We start from the raw sequence: 24,000 nt of genomic DNA, 5'->3' as shown, positions 1-24,000 counted from the left end.
GGGAAAAAAACAAACAATTTAACACATTTAAGAATAAGGCTGTAACGTAACCAATGTTATAATCAGGGCTGTAGTCAGTATTCTAGTCAGGGCTCTAGTCAGTATTCTAGTCAGGGCTCTAGTCGGTGTTCTGGTCAGGGCTCTAGTCAGGACTCTGGTCAGGACTCTGGTCAGGACTCTGGTCAGGACTCTGGTCAGGACTCTGGTCAGGACTCTGGTCAGTGTTCTGGTCAGGGCTCGAGTCAGGGCTCTAGCCAGGGCTCAAGTCATTGTTCTGGTAGGGGCTCTAGTCAGTGTTCTGGTAGGGGCTCTAGTCAGTGTTCTGGTCAGGGCTCTGGTCAGAGTTCTGGTCAGTGTTCTAGTCAGGGCTCTAGTCAGAGTTCTAGTCAGGCCTTTAGTCAGGGCTCTAGTCAGTATTCTGGTCAGGGCTCTAGTCAGTGTTCTGGTCAGGGCTCTCGTCAGTGTTCTGGTCAGGGCTCTAGTCAGTGTTCTGGTCAGGGCTCTAGTCAGTGTTCTGGTCAGGGCTCTAGTCAGTGTTCTGGTCAGGGCTCTAGTCAGTGTTCTGGTCAGGGCTCTAGTCAGTGTTCTGGTCAGGGCTCTCGTCAGTATTCTGGTCAGGGCTCTAGTCAGTGTTCTGGTCAGGGCTATAGTCAGTGTTCTGGTCAGGGCTCTAGTCAGTGTTCTGGTCAGGGCTCTAGTCAGTGTTCTGGTCAGGGCTCTGGTCAGGGCTCTTGTCAGGGCTCTTGTCATGGCTCTGGTCAGGGCTCTAGTCAGTGTTCTGGTCAGGGCTTTAGTCATGGCTCTAGTTAGGGCTCTAGTCAGTGTTCTGGTCAGGGCTCTAGTCAGTATTCTGGACAGGGCTCTAGTTAGTGTTCTAGTCAGTGTTCTGGTCAGGGCTCTAGTCAGTATTCTGGTCAGGGCTCTGGTCAGTGTTTTAGTCAGGGCTCTAGTCAGTGTTCTGATCAGGGCTCTAGCCAGTGTTCTGGTCAGGGGTCTAGTCAGTATTCGGGTCAGGGCTCTAGTCAGTATTCTGGTCAGTGTTCTGGTCAGGGCTCTAGTTAGTGTTCTAGTCAGTGTTCTGGTCAGGGCTCTAGTCAGTATTCTGGTCAGGGCTCTAGTCAGGGCTCTGGTCAGTGTTCTGGTCAGTGTTCTAGTCAGGGCTCTGGTCAGTATTCTGGTCAGGGTTCTAGTCAGGGCTCTAGTCAGTGTTCTGATCAGGGCTCTAGTCAGGGCTCTAGTCAGTGTTCTGATTAGGGTTCTAGTCAGGGCTCTGGTCAGGCTCTAGTCAGGGCTCTGGTCAGGCTCTAGTCAGGGCTCTAGTCAGAAGTAGTGCAGTATGTAGAGCCATTTGGGAGGCAAGCCTAAATCTGTTGAGGCAATGCGAACTGTTAAAATAGCAATGCCCCTGAAAACTAAACAAAAACAAAAAATACCAAATATCCATATGAGCTGATAAATGGTGTCTGTTCAAAGACCTAGTCGATGTATTCCTGTTATCATTTGAGTGAGTCACGGCTGAGATACAAGTACAAACCAAGGCCTTGGATATGTATTCTCAATGTCTGACAAGGAGCTGATTGAGTGGGTCTATTTTTTTAGTCCCTTTTGAGATGCCTATATAAACCAGAATCACTGAATGCCTGACAAAGAACTGATTGAAACTACAGCTAAAGGCCTAAGGCTGGGCGATGTGGCCTAAAACTCATACCTCCATTCTTTTAAATCTATGGGCGATTCACGATAATACAGCACCAGTCAAAAGTTTGAACACACCTACTCATTCAAGGGGTTGAACACACCTACTCATTCAAGGGTTTGAACACACCTACTCATTCAAGGGTTTGAACACACCTACTCATTCAAGGGTTTGAACACACCTACTCATTCAAGGGTTTGAACACACCTACTCATTCAAGGGGTTGAACACACCTACTCATTCAAGGGTTTGAACACACCTACTCATTCAAGGGTTTGAACACACCTACTCATTCAAGGGTTTGAACACACCTACTCATTCAAGGGTTTGAACACACCTACTCATTCAAGGGTTTGAACACATCTACTCCTTCAAGGGTTTGGACACATCTACTCATTCAAGGGTTTGGACACACCTACTCATTCAAGGGTTTGGACACATCTACTCATTCAAGGGTTTGGACACATCTACTCATTCAAGGGTTTGGACACATCTACTCATTCAAGGGTTTGGACACACCTACTCATTCAAGGGTTTGGACACATCTACTCATTCAAGGGTTTGGACACACCTACTCATTCAAGGGTTTGAACACACCTACTCATTCAAGGGGTTGAACACACCTACTCATTCAAGGGTTTGAACACACCTACTCATTCAAGGGTTTGAACACACCACCTACTCATTCAAGGGTTTGAACACACCTACTCATTCAAGGGTTTGAACACACCTACTCATTCAAGGGTTTGAACACACCTACTCATTCAAGGGTTTGAACACATCTACTCATTCAAGGGTTTGGACACATCTACTCATTCAAGGGTTTGGACACACCTACTCATTCAAGGGTTTGGACACATCTACTCATTCAAGGGTTTGGACACATCTACTCATTCAAGGGTTTGGACACATCTACTCATTCAAGGGTTTGGACACACCTACTCATTCAAGGGTTTGGACACATCTACTCATTCAAGGGTTTGGACACACCTACTCATTCAAGGGTTTGAACACACCTACTCATTCAAGGGTTTGGACACACCTACTCATTCAAGGGTTTGGACACATCTACTCATTCAAGGGTTTGAACACACCTACTCATTCAAGGGTTTGAACACACCTACTCATTCAAGGGTTTGAACACACCTACTCATTCAAGGGTTTGAACACACCTACTCATTCAAGGGGTTGAACACACCTACTCATTCAAGGGTTTGAACACACCTACTCATTCAAGGGTTTGGACACATCTACTCATTCAAGGGTTTGGACACACCTACTCATTCAAGGGTTTGGACACATCTACTCATTCAAGGGTTTGGACACATCTACTCATTCAAGGGTTTGGACACATCTACTCATTCAAGGGTTTGGACACACCTACTCATTCAAGGGTTTGGACACATCTACTCATTCAAGGGTTTGGACACACCTACTCATTCAAGGGGTTGAACACACCTACTCATTCAAGGGTTTGAACACACCTACTCATTCAAGGGTTTGAACACACCTACTCATTCAAGGGTTTGAACACACCTACTCATTCAAGGGTTTGAACACACCTACTCATTCAAGGGTTTGAACACATCTACTCATTCAAGGGTTTGGACACATCTACTCATTCAAGGGTTTGGACACACCTACTCATTCAAGGGTTTGGACACATCTACTCATTCAAGGGTTTGGACACATCTACTCATTCAAGGGTTTGGACACATCTACTCATTCAAGGGTTTGGACACACCTACTCATTCAAGGGTTTGGACACATCTACTCATTCAAGGGTTTGGACACACCTACTCATTCAAGGGTTTGAACACACCTACTCATTCAAGGGTTTGGACACACCTACTCATTCAAGGGTTTGGACACATCTACTCATTCAAGGGTTTGAACACACCTACTCATTCAAGGGTTTGAACACACCTACTCATTCAAGGGTTTGAACACACCTACTCATTCAAGGGTTTGAACACACCTACTCATTCAAGGGTTTGGTCACATCTACTCATTCAAGGGTTTGAACACACCTACTCATTCAAGGGTTCTGAACATATCTACTCATTCAAGGGTTTGAACACATCTACTCATTCAAGGGTTTGAACACACCTACTCATTCAAGGGTTTGAACACATCTACTCATTCAAGGGTTTGGACACACCTACTCATTCAAGGGTTTGAACACACCTACTCATTCAAGGGTTTGGACACATCTACTCATTCATGGGTTTGGACACACCTACTCATTCAAGGGTTTGGACACATCTACTCATTCAAGGGTTTGGACACATCTACTCATTCAAGGGTTTGGACACATCTACTCATTCAAGGGTTTGGACACATCTACTCATTCAAGGGTTTGGACACCTACTCATTCAAGGGTTTGGACACATCTACTCATTCAAGGGTTTGGACACACCTACTCATTCAAGGGTTTGGACACATCTACTCATTCAAGGGTTTGAACACACCTACTCATTCAAGGGTTTGAACACACCTACTCATTCAAGGGTTTGAACACACCTACTCATTCAAGGGTTTGGACACATCTACTCATTCAAGGGTTTGAACACACCTACTCATTCAAGGGTTCTGAACATATCTACTCATTCAAGGGTTTGAACACATCTACTCATTCAAGGGTTTGAACACACCTACTCATTCAAGGGTTTGAACACATCTACTCATTCAAGGGTTTGGACACATCTACTCATTCAAGGGTTTGGACACACCTACTCATTCAAGGGTTTGGACACATCTACTCATTCAAGGGTTTGAACACATCTACTCATTCAAGGGTTTGGACACACCTACTCATTCAAGGGTTTGAACACATCTACTCATTCAAGGGTTTTTTCTTAATTTTTTTTCCCCAACTACTTTCTACATTGTAGAATAATGGTGAAGACATTAAAACTATGAAATAACACATATGGAATCATGTAGTAACCCCAAAAAAGTGTTAAACAAATCAAAATATATTTTAGATGATTTGAAGTAGCTACCCTTTGCCTTGATGACAGGAGAGAAGGAGACGACACTAAGAAGACAACATGAGAATAAATGGACATATACACTCATAAAATACAAAATAAACGTAATTCTGCGATACAGGCATTTGGAATATCGTACAAAAACATACATTTTAATTAATCTAATTAATTTGATATATCACCCAGCCCTATATAGGACCTTGTACCCCAGTCTCTGATACCCCAGTCTCTGATGTGGTAGACAGGGCTGTGTGTTGAACATGAGATCCATGTGATGTCTAAATAGAGACAGGGTTGTGTGTTTAACATGGGGTCCATGTGATGTCTAAGTGGTAGACAGGGCTGTGTGTTGAACATGAGATCGATGTGATGTCTAAGTGGTAGACAGGGCTGTGTGTTTAACATGGGGTCCATGTCTAAGTGGTAGACAGGGCTGTGTGTTTAACATGGGGTCCATGTCTAAGTGGTAGACAGGGCTGTGTGTTTAACATGGGGTCCATGTCTAAGTGGTAGACAGGGCTGTGTGTTTAACATGGGGTCCATGTCTAAGTGGTAGAAAGGGCTGTGTGTTTAACATGGGGTCCATGTGATGTCTAAGTGGTAGACAGGGCTGTGTGTTTAACATGGGGTCCATGTGATGTCTAAGTGGTAGACAGGGATGTGTGTTTAACATGGGGTCCATGTCTAAGTGGTAGACAGGGCTGTGTGTTTAACATGGGGTCCATGTCTAAGTGGTAGACAGGGCTGTGTGTTTAACATGGGGTCCATGTCTAAGTGGTAGACAGGGCTGTGTGTTTAACATGGGGTCCATGTCTAAGTGGTAGACAGGGCTGTGTGTTTAACATGGGGTCCATGTCTAAGTGGTAGACAGGGCTGTGTGTTTAACATGGGGTCCATGTCTAAGTGGTAGACAGGGCTGTGTGTTTAACATGGGGTCCATGTCTAAGTGGTAGACAGGGCTGTGTGTTTAACATGGGGTCCATGTCTAAGTGGTAGACAGGGCTGTGTGTTTAACATGGGGTCCATGTGATGTCTAAGTGGTAGACAGGGCTGTGTGTTTAACATGGGGTCCATGTGATGTCTAAGTGGTAGACAGGGCTGTGTGTTTAACATGGGGTCCATGTCTAAGTGGTAGACAGGGCTGTGTGTTTAACATGGGGTCCATGTCTAAGTGGTAGACAGGGCTGTGCGTTTCCTCTATATCCTATTAAGAACCAGAAACGCTACATAGAAATGTACAAATCCATCGATGACATCACTTTATTCATTCTTGTGTAAAGTCTCAATGGTGCATTTGTGGACGTTGAAGGCTGCGGACCAGGGGAATACGACCAGGGGAATACGACCAGGGGAATACGACCAGGGAAAAACGACCAGGGGAATACGACCAGGAGAAAACGACCAGGTGAAAACGACCAGGGGAATACGACCAGGGGAATACGACCAGGGGAAAATGACCAGGGAAATACGACCAGGAGAATACGACCAGGGGAATACGACCAGGGGAAAACGACCAGGGAAATACGACCAGGAGAATACGACCAGGGGAATACGACCAGGGGAAAATGACCAGGGAAATACGACCAGGAGAATACGACCAGGGGAATACGACCAGGGGAATACGACCAGGGGAAAATGACCAGGGAAATACGACCAGGAGAATACGACCAGGAGAAAACAACCAGGAGAAAACGACCAGGGGAATACGACCAGGAGAATACGACCAGGAGAAAACGACCAGGGGAATACGACCAGGGAAAAACGACCAGGGAAATACGACCAGGAGAATACGACCAGGGGAAAACGACCAGGGGAATACGACCAGGGGAATACGACCAGGGGAATACGACCAGGAGAAAACAACTGCCCCCCCTCATCTCATTAAGTAACTCAAGATGAAGGCCGACAGGGGCTTTGTGTGGGCCGCCATTAACGACTCAATTACATTTCTTCTTCTGTGTTCGATTTTAAAATAATCAGCACTTACATCTGGTATAACAGAAGCAATGATTGGTTCCATGATTGTCTTCGAAAACATTTTATGTTATTTATACGAATATTAATAATTAATAATATGAATATTGAGCATGAGGTTTGGGGGGGGCAGTGATGTGTGGCTGGGCCCCGTAGTAACAGTGTGTCTGAAACACACTTGATCCCTTGTGAGCCGCTTTGTCCTTCCTGATACCCATGAACCTCAGCGGCAGGTAGCCGTGTTACCGGCTGACTGTCTCAATACCGAACAGAACCTATGGTGCCTAACGCCACCTGAATACCCACACAGGAGGACAGAGAGTGGAGGTTAAATGTAGTAAATGGATACCTGTAGCAGCTATCTACTAGTGAATATGACATTGACTGGGTGTGAAGAGAGAGAGAGAGAGAGATCAACAGGAGGATTTGTGGTAAAGTACACACAGTAAACCATGTGCCACATACTGAACAGTAGCAATGAATTACACAGGCTGAACAAGACCAGGTGGGTTCAAGTCCAGGGACAGGCTAAACAAGACCAGGGACAGGCTAAACAAGACCAGGTGGGTTCAAGTCAAGGGACAGGCTAAACAAGACCAGGGACAGGCTAAACAAGACCAGGGACAGGCTAAACAAGACCAGGTGGGTTCAAGTCAAGGGACAGGCTAAACAAGACCAGGGACAGGCTAAACAAGACCAGGTGGGTTCAAGTCAAGGGACAGGCTAAACAAGACCAGGGACAGGCTAAACATGACCAGGTGGGTTCAAGTCAAGGGACAGGCAGGAGAGGAAGACAGGGTTAGTCAAGGACAGGCAGGAGAGGAAGACAGGGTTAGTCAAGGACAGGTTGACAGGAGAGGAAGACAGGGTTAGTCAAGGACAGGTTGACAGGACACGTTGACAGGACAGGTTGACAGGACAGTTTGACAGGACAGGTTGACAGGACAGGTTGACAGGACAGGTTGACAGGACAGGTTGACAGGACTAGGTATTGGAGAAAGAACAACAGACACATGCTAGGGATGTATACAAGCAACCTGATAGGTTTAGAATAGTAGGGGCTGCAGGGAGAAGCAGAACAACATAGCAGAAGCTGGATAGGGATTTTGAGGTCGGGGTGTGTTTCCGTGTTTTCGGGTGGAGGTGTAAACATTGATCTGAGGGTGCCTTTGAGAGTTGGGGTCAGGGGTCACGGGTAGAGGAGTTAGAAGTGAAATGAAACCTACCTCCCCGCTGATCTGTGAGTTAGTGGAATGATACGTTGTGATGGAGGAGGAATACAGTGGAATGGAGAAAAGACACAGGAGAGAAATGCAGCAGGGAGAGGATGACAACATACAGTAGTTAAACAGACAGGTGTCATACGAGCTCATCCACTCACAGTACAATGCAATGGAAAGTGACTGGACAGAAACAAACAGACAAGTTAGGTTGAACCGGGGTATTGTCTGACTAACAAGTTAGGTTGAACCGGGAACGAGAGAGACAGAGAGAGAAACAGAGACAGAGAGAGACAGAGAGAGAAACAGAGACAGAGAGAGAGAGAGAGAGAGAAACAGAGACAGAGAGAGAGAAACAGAGACGACAGCATAAAAAGACTGTGAAAAGGAGAGGGGTGCGGTGTTGAAAGGAGAGGGGTGCGGTACTGAAAGGAGAGGGGTGTGGTATTAGGCCACTCTATCCTGTGTGACAGGTTGACAGGTCCCATGTTGGTATGAAGGAGTGGAGACAACCCTCTGTTACCAGATAAACACTTGACAAACGATTTGCGTTCACACACACACACACACACACACAGTGGGACCCTCCACCGTGATGTCATAATGGATGGATGAAGAAGAGGAATACAATAAATTGCTACAACGACAGAAGGGAGGAGGAGCCTGATCTCCATCCATTCTACACAGAAATAGGAGAACCTCATTCTCCACTAGCGCTGACACCTGACAAGGGTGTTGTGTTGTTAAATACCTACCTGAAAGAAAGGATTGGATTAAAGAGGGGTTGGATAAAGAGGGATTGGATAAAGAGGAATTGATGAGGAGGGGTTGGATTAAAGAGGGGTTGGATAAAGAGGGGTTGGATAAAGAGGGATTGGATTAAAGAGGGGTTGGATAAAGAGGGATTGGATAAAGAGGGGTTGGATAAAGAGGAGTTGGATAAAGAGGGATTGATACGGAGGGTTTGATAAGGAGGGATACAGGGCCAATAACAAACATGTCTGATGCAGGTCTGTCAGTCTGTGGCTGCAGGACTAGACATGTATGTGTGTGTGTGTGTGTGTGTGTGTGTGTGTGTGTGTCTGTTTATTCTCCTCATCCTCATTATAACCCAACAGTAACACTCTTCAGTTTATTCTCCTCATCCTCATTATAACCCAACAGTAACACTCTTCAGTTTATTCTCCTCATCCTCATTATAACCCAACAGTAACACTATTCTGTTTATTCTCCTCATCCTCAGTATAACCCAACAGTAACACTATTCTGTTTATTCTCCTCATCCTCATTATAACCCAACAGTAACACTATTCTGTTTATTCTCCTCATCCTCATTATAACCCAACTGTAACACTCTTCAGTTTATTCTCCTCATCCTCATTATAACCCAACAGTAACACTATTCTGTTTATTCTCCTCATCCTCATTATAACCCAACAGTAACACTATTCTGTTTATTCTCCTCAGCCTCATTATAACCCAACAGTAACACTATTCTGTCTACTCACCTCATCCTCATTATAACCCAACAGTAACACTATTCTGTTTATTATCCTCATCCTCATTATAACCCAACAGTAACACTATTCTGTTTATTCTCCTCATCCTCATTATAACCCAACAGTAACACTATTCTGTTTATTCTCCTCATCCTCATTATAACCCAACAGTAACACTATTCTGTTTATTCTCCTCATCCTCATTATAACCCAACAGTAACACTATTCTGTTTATTCTCCTCATCCTCATTATAACCCAACAGTAACACTATTCTGTTTATTCTCCTCATCCTCAGTATAACCCAACAGTAACACTATTCTGTTTATTCTCCTCATCCTCATTATAACCCAACAGTAACACTATTCTGTCTATTCACCTCATCCTCATTATAACCCAATAGTAACACTATTCTGTTTATTCTCCTCATCCTCATTGTAACCCAACAGTCACACAGAAAGGGAGAATACACTGTGGATGTCTTTGTTCTGCATTCCAGACTAGTGCACTTTTAAAAGGTTACGCTTGGATTGATCCTATCTATCTCTCTCTCCATTTGTCTGTTGGTACGAAGGGAAGTAGAGGAGGAGAGAGAGTGTGTGTGTGTGTGTGTGAACACAAGTCTACTTCCTCCTACGCAGCCTGAAGGACATGCTGGAACCATGCCAGGGTGTATCTACAGTACCTTCAGAATGTATTCATACCGCTTGACTCTTTTCTACATTTTGTTGTGTTACCGCCTGAATTTAAAATGGATTAAATAGAGAATATTTGTCACTGGCCTACACACAATACCCCATCATGACATCACAATACCCCATCGTGACATCACAATACCCCATCGTGACATCACAATACCCCATCATGTCAAAGTGGAATTATGTTTTTAGAGATTTTATAAAATGAATTAAGAATGAAAAGCTGAAAAAAATTGTCAAAATAGTATTCAGCACCATTGTTATGTCAAGCCTAAATAAGTTCAGGAGTAAAAATGTGCTTAACAAGTCACATAATAAGTTGCATGGACTCACTGTGTGAAATAATTGTGTTTAACATGATTGTTGAATGACTACCTCATCTCTGTACGCCACACATACAATTATCTGTAAGGTCCCTCATCTCTGTACCCCACACATACTGTAAGGTCCCTCATCTCTGTACCCCACACATACTGTAAGGTCCCTCATCTCTGTACCCCACACATACTGTAAGGTCCCTCATCTCTGTACCCCACACATACTGTAAGGTCCCTCATCTCTGTACCCCACACATACTGTAAGGTCCCTCATCTCTGTACCCCACACATACTGTAAGGTCCCTCATCTCTGTACCCCTCACATACTGTAAGGTCCCTCATCTCTGTACCCCACACATACTGTAAGGTCCCTCATCTCTGTACCCCTCACATACAATTATCTGTAAGGTCCCTCAGTCGAGAAGTGAATTTCAAACACAGATTCAACCACAAAGACCAGGGAGGTTCTCCAATGCTTCGCAAATGGCACCTATTGGCAGATGGGTAAAAAATGAAATAATTAAATAACAGACATTGAATATCCCTCTGAGCATGGTGTAGTTATTCCATTACATATTGGATGGTGTATCAATACACTCAGTCACTACAGAGATACAGGAGTACGGAGAGGAAGGAAACCGCTCAGGGATTTCACCATGAGGTCAATGGTGACTTTAAAGTTGAATGGCTGTAATAGGAGAAAACTGAGGATGGATCAACAACATTGTAGTTACTCCACAATACAAACCTAAATGACAGAGTGAAAAGAAGGAAGCCTGTACAGGATATAAAATATTCTAAAACATACATCCTGTTTGCAACCAGGCACTAAAGTATTACCGCAAAAAATGTGGCAAATCCAATACAACACATCTCTGACGACCACTCTCCATATTGTCAAGCATAACAGGTAGCTGCATCATGTTAGGGGTATGCATCATGTTATGCTTGTACTCGTTAAGGACTGGGGAATTTTTCAGGATAAAAAAAAATAAACAGAATGGAGTTAAGCACAGCTGCTCCCCACCAAACACTGCCAAACCCGCCAAAGGTGATTCTATAAAATATTGATTCAGGGGTGTGAATACTTATGTAAATGAGATATTTCTGGATTTCAATTACAATACAATACATTTGTAAACATTTCTAAAAACATGTTTTGACTTTATAAGCGACTGTGTGTAGACACAGAAGGAGAGAGAAACACAATCTATTTAATCCATATGGAATACTTTCTGAAGGCACTGTAATTACCTTGATGGAAAAACAAACACCTCTGCTCGAATCGGCCAAACATGACACACACAGACACCCACACACAGACACCCACCCACAGACACACCCACATCCACACACAGACACACCCACACACATCCACATCCACACACAGACACATCCACACAGACACACCCACCCACACACAGACACCCACACACAGACACCCACCCACAGACACACCCACATCCACACACAGACACACCCACATCCACACACATCCACATCCACACACAGACACATCCACACACAGACACATCCACACAGACACACCCACCCACACACAGACACATCCACACAGATACACCCACCCACACACATACACTAGCATTCAAAAGCATTCATCATGGAATATCCTTGTTTGTGAAAGAAAAGCACATTTTTTGTCCATTAAAATAACATTAAATTGATCAGAAATACAGTGTAGACATTGTTAATGTTGTTTAATGGAATATCTACAGTACAGAGGCCCATTATCTGCAACCATCACTCCTGTGTTCCAATGACACGTTGTGTTAGCTAATCCAAGTTTATAATTTTAAAAGGCTAGTTGATAATTAGAAAACACTTTTGCAATTATGTTAGCGCAGCTTGAAACTGTGGTTCTGATTAAAGAAGTGATGAAACTGGCCTCCTTTAGACTTGTTGAGTATCTGGAGCATCAGCATTTGTGGGTTCGATTACAGCCTCAAAATGGCCAGAAAAAAATACTTTCTTCTGAAACTCGTCAGTCTATTCTTGTTCTGAGAAATGAAGGCTATTCCATGTGAGAAATTGCCAAAAACCGCAATTTCGGGCGATTTCTCAGCCAAACATGAAGAACAAACAGAGCTATTTCGCCTACAAAAATAATATTTTGGGAAAAAATGAACTTTGGCTGTCTACCTGGGAGTCTCGTGAGTGAAAACATTTGAAGTTCATCAAAGGTAAACAATTTAATTTGATTGCTTTTCTGATTTGTGACAAGGTTGCCTGCTGCTAGCAAGGCATAATGCTATGCTAGGCTATGATAAACTTACACAAATGCTTGTCTAGCGTTGGCTGTAAAGCATCATTTCAAAATCTGAGATGACAGGGTGATTAACAAAAGGCTAAGCTGTGTTCCAATATATTTCACTTGTGATTTTCATGAAGAGGAAGATTTATGTCTGTTGCGTTATGCTAATTAGTGTCAGATGATGACAACGGTCCCGTTCACGGGTGTCACTACAGGTTAACTAACCTACAAACAAGCTTCAATGCCATACAACACTCCGTCTGTGGCCTCAAACTGCTCTTAAACATTAGTAAAACCAAATGCATGATTTTCAACCATTTGCTGCCCACAACCGCCTGCCCGACTAGCATCACTACTCTGGACGGTTCTGATCTAGAATACGTGGACAACTACAAATACTTAGGTGTCTGGCTAGACTGTAAACTCTCCTTCCAGACTCATATCAAACATCTGCAATCCAAAATCAAATCTAGAATCGGCTTTCTATTTCGCAACAAAGCCTTCTTCCCTCACGCCACCAAACTTCCCCTAGTAAAACTGACTATCCTACCGATCCTCGGCGATGTCATCTACAAAATAGCTTCCAACACTCTACTCAGCAAACTGGATGCAGTCTTTCACAGTGCCATCCGTTTTGTTACCAAAGCCCCTTATACCATCCACCACTGCGACCTGTACGCTCTCGTTGGCTGGTCCTCGCTTCATACTCGTCGCCAAACCCACTGGCTCCAGGCCATCTATAAGTCTATGCTAGGTAAAACTCCAACATCTCTCAGCTCACTGGTCACGATAACAACAACCACCCGTAGCACGTGCTCCAGCAGGTATATCTCACTGGTCATCCCCAAAGCCAACACCTCCTTTGGCCGCCTTTCCTTCCAGTTCTCTGCTGCCAGTGACTGGAACGAATTGTAAAAATCACTGAAGCTGGAGACTAACACGGAACCCAAACCAGGCTGCTATCGTGCATTTGACATATTTAGCTAGCTTACTGTTGCTAGCTAATTTGTCCTGGGATATAAACATTGAGTTGTTATTTTACCTGAAATGCACAAGGTCCTCCACTCCGACAATTAATCCACATCTCTCCTCCTTCCAGGCTTTCTCATCTTTGAACTTATATGGTGATTGTCATCTACACTTTCGTAGTATTACCACGACAACCGGCAAAACAGTTCGTCTTTCAATCACCCACGTGGGTATAACCAATGAGGAGTTGGCCCGTGGGTACCTGCTTCTATAAACCAATGAGAAGATGGTAGAGGCAAGACTTACACCGCGATCTGCGTCAGAAATAGAAAGGAGTTATATTTTAGCCCTTGGCATCGCAGACGCTTGTTGGCGAGCAGTGTGGGGGCAATAATTGAATAACATTTCAAAATTTATTTTGCGACGCTCGCGCACGCGATGTGTCCGGTCTGGTCAGCATGTTACATTTCCCTCACTAACTTTAAACATCAGCTATCTGAGCAGCTAACCGATCGCTGCAGCTGTACATAGTCCATCTGTAAATAGCCCACCCAATCTACCTACCTCATCCCCATATTGTTTTTCTTTACTTTTCTGCTCTTTTGCACACCAGTATCACTACTTACACACCATCATCCGCTCATCATCATCTGCTCATCTATCATGTCAGTGTTAATCTGCTAAATTGTAATTACTTTGCTACTATGGCCTATTTATTGCCTACCTCCTCACGCCATTTGCACACACTGTATATAGACTTGCTTTATTTTCTACTGTATTATTGACTGTACGCTTGTTTATTCCATGTGTAACTCTGTGTTGTTGTTTGTGTCGCACTGCTTTGCTTTATCTTGGCCAGGTCGCAGTTGTAAATAAGAACTTGTTCTCAAATAGCCTACCTGGTTAAATAAAGGTGAAAAAAAAATGTATATCTAGTCTGATTTAAATGTATTATGTCTATCTAGTCTGATTTAAATATATTATGTGTAAATTACATGAGTTGAACATGTTGAAGTAATAGAGAGTCAGTGATACAAAGCTCTCCCTCTCTCTCTCCTTCCCTCTCTCCTCTCCTCCCCTCTCTCTCTCCTTCCCCCTCTCTCTCTCCTTCCCTCTCTCTCTCCTTCCCTCTCTCTCCTCCCCTCTCTCTCTCCTTCCCTCTCTCTCCTCCCCTCTCTCTCTCCTTCCCTCTCTCTCTCCTTTCCTCTCTCGCTCTCCTTCCCTCTCTCGCTCTCCTTCCCTCTCTCGCTCTCCTTCCCTCTCTCGCTCTCCTTCCCTCTCTCGCTCTCCTTCCCTCTCTCTCCTCCCCTCTCTCTCTCCTTCCCTCTCTCTCTCCTTCCCTCTCTCGCTCTCCTTCCCTCTCTCGCTCTCCTTCCCTCTCTCGCTCTCCTTCCCTCTCTCGCTCTCCTTCCCTCTCGCTCTCCTTCCCTCTCGCTCTCCTTCCCTCTCGCTCTCCTTCCCTCTCTCTCTCTCCTTCCCTCTCTCTCTCTCCTTCCCTCTCTCTCTCTCCTTCCCTCTCTCTCTCTCCTTCCCTCTCTCTCTCCTTCCCTCTCTCTCTCTCCTTCCCTCTCGCTCTCCTTCCCTCTCTCTCTCTCCTTCCCTCTCTCTCTCTCCTTCTCTCTCTCTCTCTCTCTCTCTCTCCTTCCCTCTCTCTCTCTCTTTCCCTCTCTCTCTCCTTCCCTCTCTCTCTCCTTCCCTCTCTCTCTCCTTCCCTCTCTCTCCTTCCCTCTCTCTCTCTCCTTCCCTCTCTCTCCCAGTAATACAGACTGCAGCACATTTCCCTCTTCATTTCTTCCATGTACCTGAGAAAGTCTCATCGGCTTGTGACCTGGACTTAACCCTGACCTATATCCTCAGCACACACATGTTATTGTCAGTCTCTTCACACACTCACAACAACAATAACAGAAAATGGCCTCACTCTGAACCACCAGGCTCTGTATCAGCTCAACTATGATACAGAGAAGAAAGAAAAGAGGAAAGGAGAGGAGAAACGAGGAGAGAGGAGAAAGGAGGGGAGAGGACAAAGGAGGGAAGAGGACAAAGGAGGGAAGAGGAGAAAGGAGGGAAGAGGAGAAAGGAGGAGAGAGGAGAAGAGAAAGGAGGGGAGAGGAGAAAGGAGGAGAGAGGAGAAAGGAGGGAAGAGGACAAAGGAGAGGATAAAGGAGGGGAGAGGACAAAGGAGGGGAGAGGAGAAAGGAGGAGAGAGGAGAAAGGAGGGAAGAGGACAAAGGAGAGGATAAAGGAGGGGAGAGGACAAAGGAGAGGAGAAAGGAGGGAAGAGGACAAAGGAGAGGATAAAGGAGAGGAGAGGACAAAGGAGGGGAGAGGAGAAAGGAGGGAAGAGGACAAATGAGAGGATAAAGGAGGGGAGAGGACAAAGGAGGGGAGAGGAGAAAGGAGGAGAGAGGAGAAAGGAGGGAAGAGGACAAAGGAGAGGATAAAGGAGGGGAGAGGACAAAGGAGAGGAGAAAGGAGGGAAGAGGACAAAGGAGAGGATAAAGGAGAGGAGAGGACAAAGGAGGGGAGAGGAGAAAGGAGGGAAGAGGACAAAGGAGAGGATAAAGGAGGGGAGAGGACAAAGGAGGGGAGAGGAGAAAGGAGGGGAGAGGAGAAAGGAGGGGAGAGGACAAATGAGAGGAAGGGAGATAACTAATTCCCGCACTTGACTTTTTCCCCCCTACCAGCTCTGACATTGCTGATAGCTACTTTATTGTGGAAAAATGTACTTACTATAACATGTGGTTGTCCCATCTAGCTATCTTAAGATGAATGCACTCACTGTAAGCCTCTCTGGATAAGAGTATCTGCTAAATGACTAACATGTCAATGTAAAATGAGAGGATAGAACTAAAAATGTTCAACAGACAGTGTGAAAATAAAACCCCTGGCATGTTTTTATAGACGGAGGTGGAAAACGGTTTGGCTGCAGCTGTTCAGACAGAGAGAGAGACTTCCTGTGGGGATGTGAGGTTACGGTGAGTTATTCAGGGAAAAAAAAGAAAAAAAACATGACATTGTTGTTTAGGTGAAGACATAAATGACCATTGAAGAGACGTAGCGATGAATGGAGGGCAATATGAACGGCTGGACCTTACCTCGCACGTAGAGATTGGCTGGGGCTGCGTAACGTGTTCCAGCGTTGTTCATGGCAACACACTCATACTTCCCCTGGTCTGACTCCTCACTGTTCTCAATCTGTAGGGCTCCTGCAGGGGTTAAATACACAGTTACCATCTGAGACATGGCGAGAGAAGGGTCTCCATAATACTCAGAGTAACGTAATGAGTTGGGAGTGTTTTCTAAGTATGATGCTAGTGTGGGCATTGAACAATCATTTTGCCTTCATTTTATAAAATTGTTTGATAACCTTAGGATGTGCTGTTTTTTTCTCTCATTATAGACCATTTCAGGATTACACACCATCTAGTAAATCTAACAGGGTTTAATCAGGACTACACCATCTAGTAAATCTAACAGGGTTTAATCAGGACTAAACCATCTAGTACATCTAACAGGGTTTAATCAGGACTACATCATCTAGTAAATCTAACAGGGTTTAATCAGGACTAAACCATCTAGTACATCTAACAGGGTTTAATCAGGACTACACCATCTAGTAAATCTAACAGGGTTTAATCAGGACTAAACCATCTAGTACATCTAACAGGGTTTAATCAGGACTACACCATCTAGTAAATCTAACAGGGTTTATTTAGGACTAAACCATCTAGTAAATCTAACAGGGTTTAATCAGGACTACACCATCTAGTAAATCTAACAGGGTTTAATCAGGACTAAACCACCTAGTACATCTAACAGGGTTTAATCAGGACTACATCATCTAGTAAATCTAACAGGGTTTAATCAGGACTAAACCATCTAGTACATCTAACAGGGTTTAATCAGGACTACACCATCTAGTAAATCTAACAGGGTTTAATCAGGACTAAACCATCTAGTACATCTAACAGGGTTTAATCAGGACTACACCATCTAGTAAATCTAACAGGGTTTATTTAGGACTAAACCATCTAGTAAATCTAACAGGGTTTAATCAGGACTACACCATCTAGTAAATCTAACAGGGTTTAATCAGGACTAAACCATTTAGTAAACCTAACAGGGTTTAATCAGGATAAAACCATCTAGTAAATCTAACAGGGTTTATTCAGGACTAAACCATCTAGTAAATCTAACAGGGTTTATTCAGGACTACACCATCTAGTAAATCTAACAGGGTTTAATCAGGACTAAACCATTTAGTAAACCTAACAGGGTTTAATCAGGACTAAACCATCTAGTAAATCTAACAGGGTTTATTCAGGACTAAACCATCTAGTAAATCTAACAGGGTTTATTCAGGACTAAACCATCTAGTAAATCTAACAGGGTTTAATCAGGACTACACCATCTAGTAAATCTAACAGGGTTTAATCAGGACTAAACCATTTAGTAAACCTAACAGGGTTTAATCAGGATAAAACCATCTAGTAAATCTAACAGGGTTTATTCAGGACTAAACCATCTAGTAAATCTAACAGGGTTTATTCAGGACTACACCATCTAGTAAATATAACAGGGTTTAATCAGGACTAAACCATTTAGTAAACCTAACAGGGTTTAATCAGGACTAAACCATCTAGTAAATCTAACAGGGTTTATTCAGGACTAAACCATCTAGTAAATCTAACAGGGTTTATTCAGGACTAAACCATCTAGTAAATCTAACAGGGTTTAATCAGGACTACACCATCTAGTAAATCTAACAGGGTTTAACAAGGACTAAACCATCTAGTAAACCTAACAGGGTTTAATCAGGACTAAACCATCTAGTAAATCTAACAGGGTTTAATAAGGACTAAACCATCTAGTAAATCTAACAGGGTTTATTCAGGACTAAACCATCTAGTAAATCTAACAGGGTTTAATCAGGACTACACCATCTAGTAAATCTAACAGGGTTTAATCAGGACTAAACCATCTAGTAAATCTAACAGGGTTTAATCAGGACTACACCATCTAGTAAATCTAACAGGGTTTAATCAAGACTAAACCATCTAGTAAATCTAACAGGGTTTAATCAGGACTAAACCATCTAGTAAATCTAACAGGGTTTAATCAGCACTACACCATCTAGTAAATCTAACAGGGTTTAATCAGGACTACACCATCTAGTAAATCTAACAGGGTGTAATCAGGACTACACCATCTAGTAAATCTAACAGGGTGTAATCAGGACTAAACCATCTAGTAAATCTAACAGGGTTTAATCAGGACTAAACCATCTAGTAAATCTAACAGGGTTTAATCAGGACTAAACCATCTAGTAAATCTAACAGGGTTTAATCAGGACTACACCATCTAGTAAATCTAACAGGGTTTAATCAGGACTAAACCATCTAGTAAATCTAACAAGGTTTAATCAGGACTAAACCATCTAGTAAATCTAACAGGGTTTATTCAGGACTAAACCATCTAGTAAATCTAACAGGGTTTCTGATCGGGGTTGACCAGAAGAAAGAAAAGGTTCAGATTACCTTCATTCTTAAACTGTTTGACAACCTTAGATCAACGACCCCTGACCATCTCGTTTTTACAAACAGACGTATGAACCATCTAGTACGACTAAGTGTATTTTCTCTTCTGTAGACTTCCTGAGGTTTTTCATCACTTCATAAGAAGTAACATTATAATTATCTCTACAGAGCCTCGACAGAGAGCATCACAGTCAAACACCTCTCTCTCTCTCTCTCTCTCTCTCTACGGTATGCATGATAAAGTGTTACGAATAGGGCGCTAGTTGTTATATAACAATTTGCCTACGACGACACATCAGCATTTAGCTGATTTTGCTGGTTTAAGAGCGTTGTGAGCTGTGTCCCACAAATCAACATATTTAACTCTCTCTGTCTGGCCCTGTCAGGAAAAACAGCTGGCGAGACACTCTTGTCGCGTCCATGTCTCAGAGGTCAATGAATCACCTCAAGACGTCATATTCACGTCTAGTTATGCCTTTTCTGCCTAAGAAAACTACTGACATGAAAGAAAAAAACCCACAAAGTTCATAAAGGGCTCTTGCTCAGCTTTATATCCAGATAACGGTCGCTAAGGCGACAGTCGCCAGGCTAGCAACGCTACGCTAGGCTAAGCTACTCTACAACGACTACAAGACCATCAGGATGTAGTTAAGACTAGTATATACAGAGTGGACTATGGTGGCACTTTAATGCGTTCTGCCACACGCTCTCTGAGTCCAGTAAAGTCTATATTTCCCATCTCTCTCTCTCTCTTTAAAAATATGTTTATTCTGAGAGAAGCCATATATCTGAGTCTAACCTTTCAAACAAGAGATAATCATGTGCTGCTAAAAACAAGCAGTGGGGGGAGGGAGAGCGATGACCTCCTCACCAGGTGAGATGGGACCATCCAACAGTTGATTCCTGTTGATGAATAACTACTGAGCTCCAATCAAACCCAGGTTCCATCTGAGCTCCAATTAAACCCAGGTTCAATCTGAGCTCCAATCAAACCCAGGTTCAATCTGAGCTCCAATCAAACCCAGGTTCAATCTGAGCTCCAATCAAACCCAGGTTCCATCTGAGCTCCAATCAAACCCAGGTTCAATCTGAGCTCCAATCAAACCCAGGTTCAATCTGAGCTCCAATCAAACCCAGGTTCAATCTGAGCCCCAATCAAACCCAGGTTCCATCTGAGCTCCAATTAAACCCAGGTTCAATCTGAGTAGTTACAGTGGATACCACAAAATTGGGGAGAAAACAGGGTAAAATAAAAATAAATATATACTGACTTCCTGGCTATCCATCACATCACCACCGGGACTCGGCGTAAGTCCTAAAATGGCACCCTATTCCATATATAGCGCAATATGTACCGTACAGTAATCCCCTATTCAAAAGAAATGCACATTGTAGGGAATAGGGTCAACTTTGGGACGTAGTCTCCATCTCAGAAAGTTAAAGTGCTTCTGCCACATGGCTCTAACTACTGTAGTATGTAGACACACCGGTAGCAGCCCAGTAACTAGCTGTGTTGTACTGACTATACTTATTCAGCTGAGATTATGATGATGAAAGTAACTAGCTGTGTTGTACTGACTATACTTATTCAGCTGAGATGGTGATGATGACAGTAACTAGCTGCGTTGTACTGACTATACTATTCTTCCGAGGACAGGAAGATCTATGTTGGGCAACACGACCAGCATCTACGACCAACCTACCGGAGCGCAGCTCAGAGTAGATATTTATTGCATTTTCCTTTTCCAAATGGGCGGTAATTTAGAATGCATAAGATACTGTATTTACGATAGCACAGCTTTGTCCTTTGTTCCTCAGTCTTCCCGCTCTTCCATTCAAGCCAACCCCCTTTTGTGTAGCCAGCCGTCATGTCGGCTCCGTCCACCAGGGACGTTTTCTGTATGACATTATTTACATTCTGTGTATATGTAATTCTGTGTGATTATTCAGGTATTTAGTAAAAAAATTATTAAACCCAATTTTGTATTGCTGATTCAACTTGTTAGCCAAGGTTCGTGAAGATAACCAAGAATTTACAACTTTCAGATGAGACTGAAATAAGGTGACGATTAATATTGACTGCTATTGATGTAAAATATGACTAGGTCTTTCAGAATTTATTCGGAAGATAACAGCTCTATAAACACTCCTTCGTGGTGCCCCCCGACTTTCTAGTTAATTACATTTACATGATTAGCTCAATCAGGTAATATTAATTACGCATGTCATATCACTTAATCCGGCATAGCCAAAGACACGACAACAGCTAGTCACTGTCATCATCATCTCAGAGGAACAGGAAGTAGAAGAGGAAGAGAAAAACAAAGGCAGATTGAGTTCTGTTCAGTTCTGCTGAATTACAGTATTTCACCATCTTAGGAGAAGGCTGATTTCTTTTGGCTGATTACCAAACACAGCAATAGAATAGCAGTGGCAGCAGACAGACTTACCTGAATGTCATGTTAGAAGAATAAATATGTCTCCACATATTTATATCCATACTTTAATGACACGTAACAACATACTGTAGTTTCAGAGCTTAGTACTAGCGAGACATGTAATAATACCCTGTTTAAACCCAAGGTAATAATCTATAGAATAACACTGTAAGAATTGATGTAACACCAGACAGCATACAGGTTGCAGACGGTGACAAACAATGAGCTTTACAATGTCAGGACACATTGTGGATAGCAGACATGTATTATATGGGATGAATGTGTGTGTGTGTGTGTGTGTGTGTGTGTGTGTGTGTGTTGGTGACACCAACTAATAGAGGTTATGACAACGTCAGTGATCCTTCAAATCTGTCACACGCCTTCCTCATCTCCTCCTGATTCAGCTCAGTCATGTACCTGCATACTGATGTATCTATTGTCAATCTGCATCTCCTCCTGAATCAGCTCAGTCATGTACCTGCATACTGATGTATCTATTGTCAATCTGCATCTCCTTCAGAGACCAAACCCCATGGCATCATCTCCAGAGACCAACCCCCATGGCATCATCTCCTCCAGAGACCAACCCCCATGGCATCATCTCCAGAGACCAACCCCCATGGCATCATCTCCTCCAGAGACCAACCCCCATGGCATCATCATCTTCAGAGACCAACCTCCATGGCATCATCATCTCCAGAGACCAACCCCCATGGCATCATCTTAAGAGACCAACCCCCATTGGCATCATCTTAAGAGACCAACCCCCATGGCATCTTCTTCAGAGACCAACCCCCATGGCATCTTCTCCAGAGACCAACCCCCATGGCATCATCTTCAGAGACCAACCCCCATGGCATCTTCTCCAGAGACCAACCCCCATGGCATCTCCTCCAGAGACCAACCCCCATGGCATCTCCTCCAGAGACCAACCCCCTTGGCATCATCTTAAGAGACCAACCCCCATGGCATCATCTTAAGAGACCAACCCCATGGCATCATCTTAAGAGACCAACCCCCATGGCATCATCTTAAGAGACCAACCCCATGGCATCATCTTAAGAGACCAACCCCCATGGCATCATCTTCAGAGACCAACCCCCATGGCATCTCCTCCAGAGACCAACCCCCATGGCATCATCTTCAGAGACCAACCCCCATGGCATCATCTTCAGAGACCAACCCCCATGGCATCATGTTAAGAGACCAACCCCCTTGGCATCATCTTAAGAGACCAACCCCCATGGCATCATCTTCAGAGACCAACCCCCATGGCATCATCTCCTCCAGAGACCAACCCCCATGGCATCATCTCCTCCAGAGACCAACCCCCATGGCATCATCTCCTCCAGAGACCAACCCCCATGGCATCATCTCCTCCAGAGACCAACCCCCATGGCATCATCTCCAGAGACCAACCCCCATGGCATCATCTCCTCCAGAGACCAACCCCCATGGCATCATCTCCTCCAGAGACCAACCCCCATGGCATCATCTCCAGAGACCAACCCCCATGGCATCATCTCCTCCAGAGACCAACCCCCATGGCATCATCTCCTCCAGAGACCAACCCCCATGGCATCATCTCCTCCAGAGACCAACCCCATGGCATCATCTCCTCCAGAGACCAACCCCCATGGCATCATCTCCTCCAGAGACCAACCTCTCAGATAGCAGGATATTTACATCTTTCAACAGCCTCTGTCTGGCAAGCGATACTATCAGGACATAGGGTAGCCTTTCAGGACCCTGATTCAAAGTGCTGTTAATGCATTGTTCTGTGCTATTCAGCTACCCTCAGACATCTACCATCAGACAGCCACCATTACCACTAGAGATCAACTGAAACGCTACTTCCACTCCAGGAAGAGAGGACAATTTCAATCAGAGGGCTGTTGTGCTTGTATGCAAATCAAATCATTTACATTTTATTCAGGCAATGTCGTCCATTGATACCAGATATAGGCCTATATCCCCTAGGGACAGAGACTGGCCTGTACTTACAGTAACACCCCTCTCCTATAGCTAGAGACAGAGACTGGCCTGTACTTACAGTGACACCCCTCTCCTACAGCTAGGGACAGAGACTGGCCTGTACTTACAGTAACACCCCTCTCCTATAGCTACGGACAGAGACTGACCTGTACTTACAGTAACACCCCTCTCCTATAGCTAGGGACAGAGACTGGCCTGTACTTACAGTAACACCCCTCTCCTACAGCTAGGGACAGAGACTGGCCTGTACTTACAGTAACACCCCTCTCCTATAGCTAGGGACAGAGGCTGGCCTGTACTTACAGTAACACCCCTCTCCTACAGCTAGGGACAGAGACTGACCTGTACTTACAGTAACACCCCTCTCCTACAGCTAGGGACAGAGACTGGC

At 44.1% G+C, this 24,000-nt stretch overlaps 1 protein-coding gene across 8 annotated transcripts in view; it reads right to left on the bottom strand.

Annotated features, from left to right (window-relative positions):
- The window catches only part of LOC109882246 (receptor-type tyrosine-protein phosphatase F), a 195,715-nt gene that overhangs the window by 164,302 nt on the left and 7,413 nt on the right, over nt 1-24,000 (bottom strand). For all 8 annotated transcript variants that reach the window (XM_031810278.1, XM_031810286.1, XM_031810285.1 and 5 more), the window contains exon 2: nt 16,735-16,845. In XM_031810278.1, coding sequence (XP_031666138.1) covers nt 16,735-16,845 — 111 coding nt within the window. The remainder of the gene's footprint in view (nt 1-16,734; nt 16,846-24,000) is intronic.

This window comes from Oncorhynchus kisutch, linkage group LG30 (genome assembly GCF_002021735.2).
Source record: "Oncorhynchus kisutch isolate 150728-3 linkage group LG30, Okis_V2, whole genome shotgun sequence".
NCBI lineage: Eukaryota > Metazoa > Chordata > Actinopteri > Salmoniformes > Salmonidae > Oncorhynchus > Oncorhynchus kisutch.
Note: the sequence above shows the minus strand (reverse complement) of the source record. Positions and strands in the feature narration are given on the sequence as shown.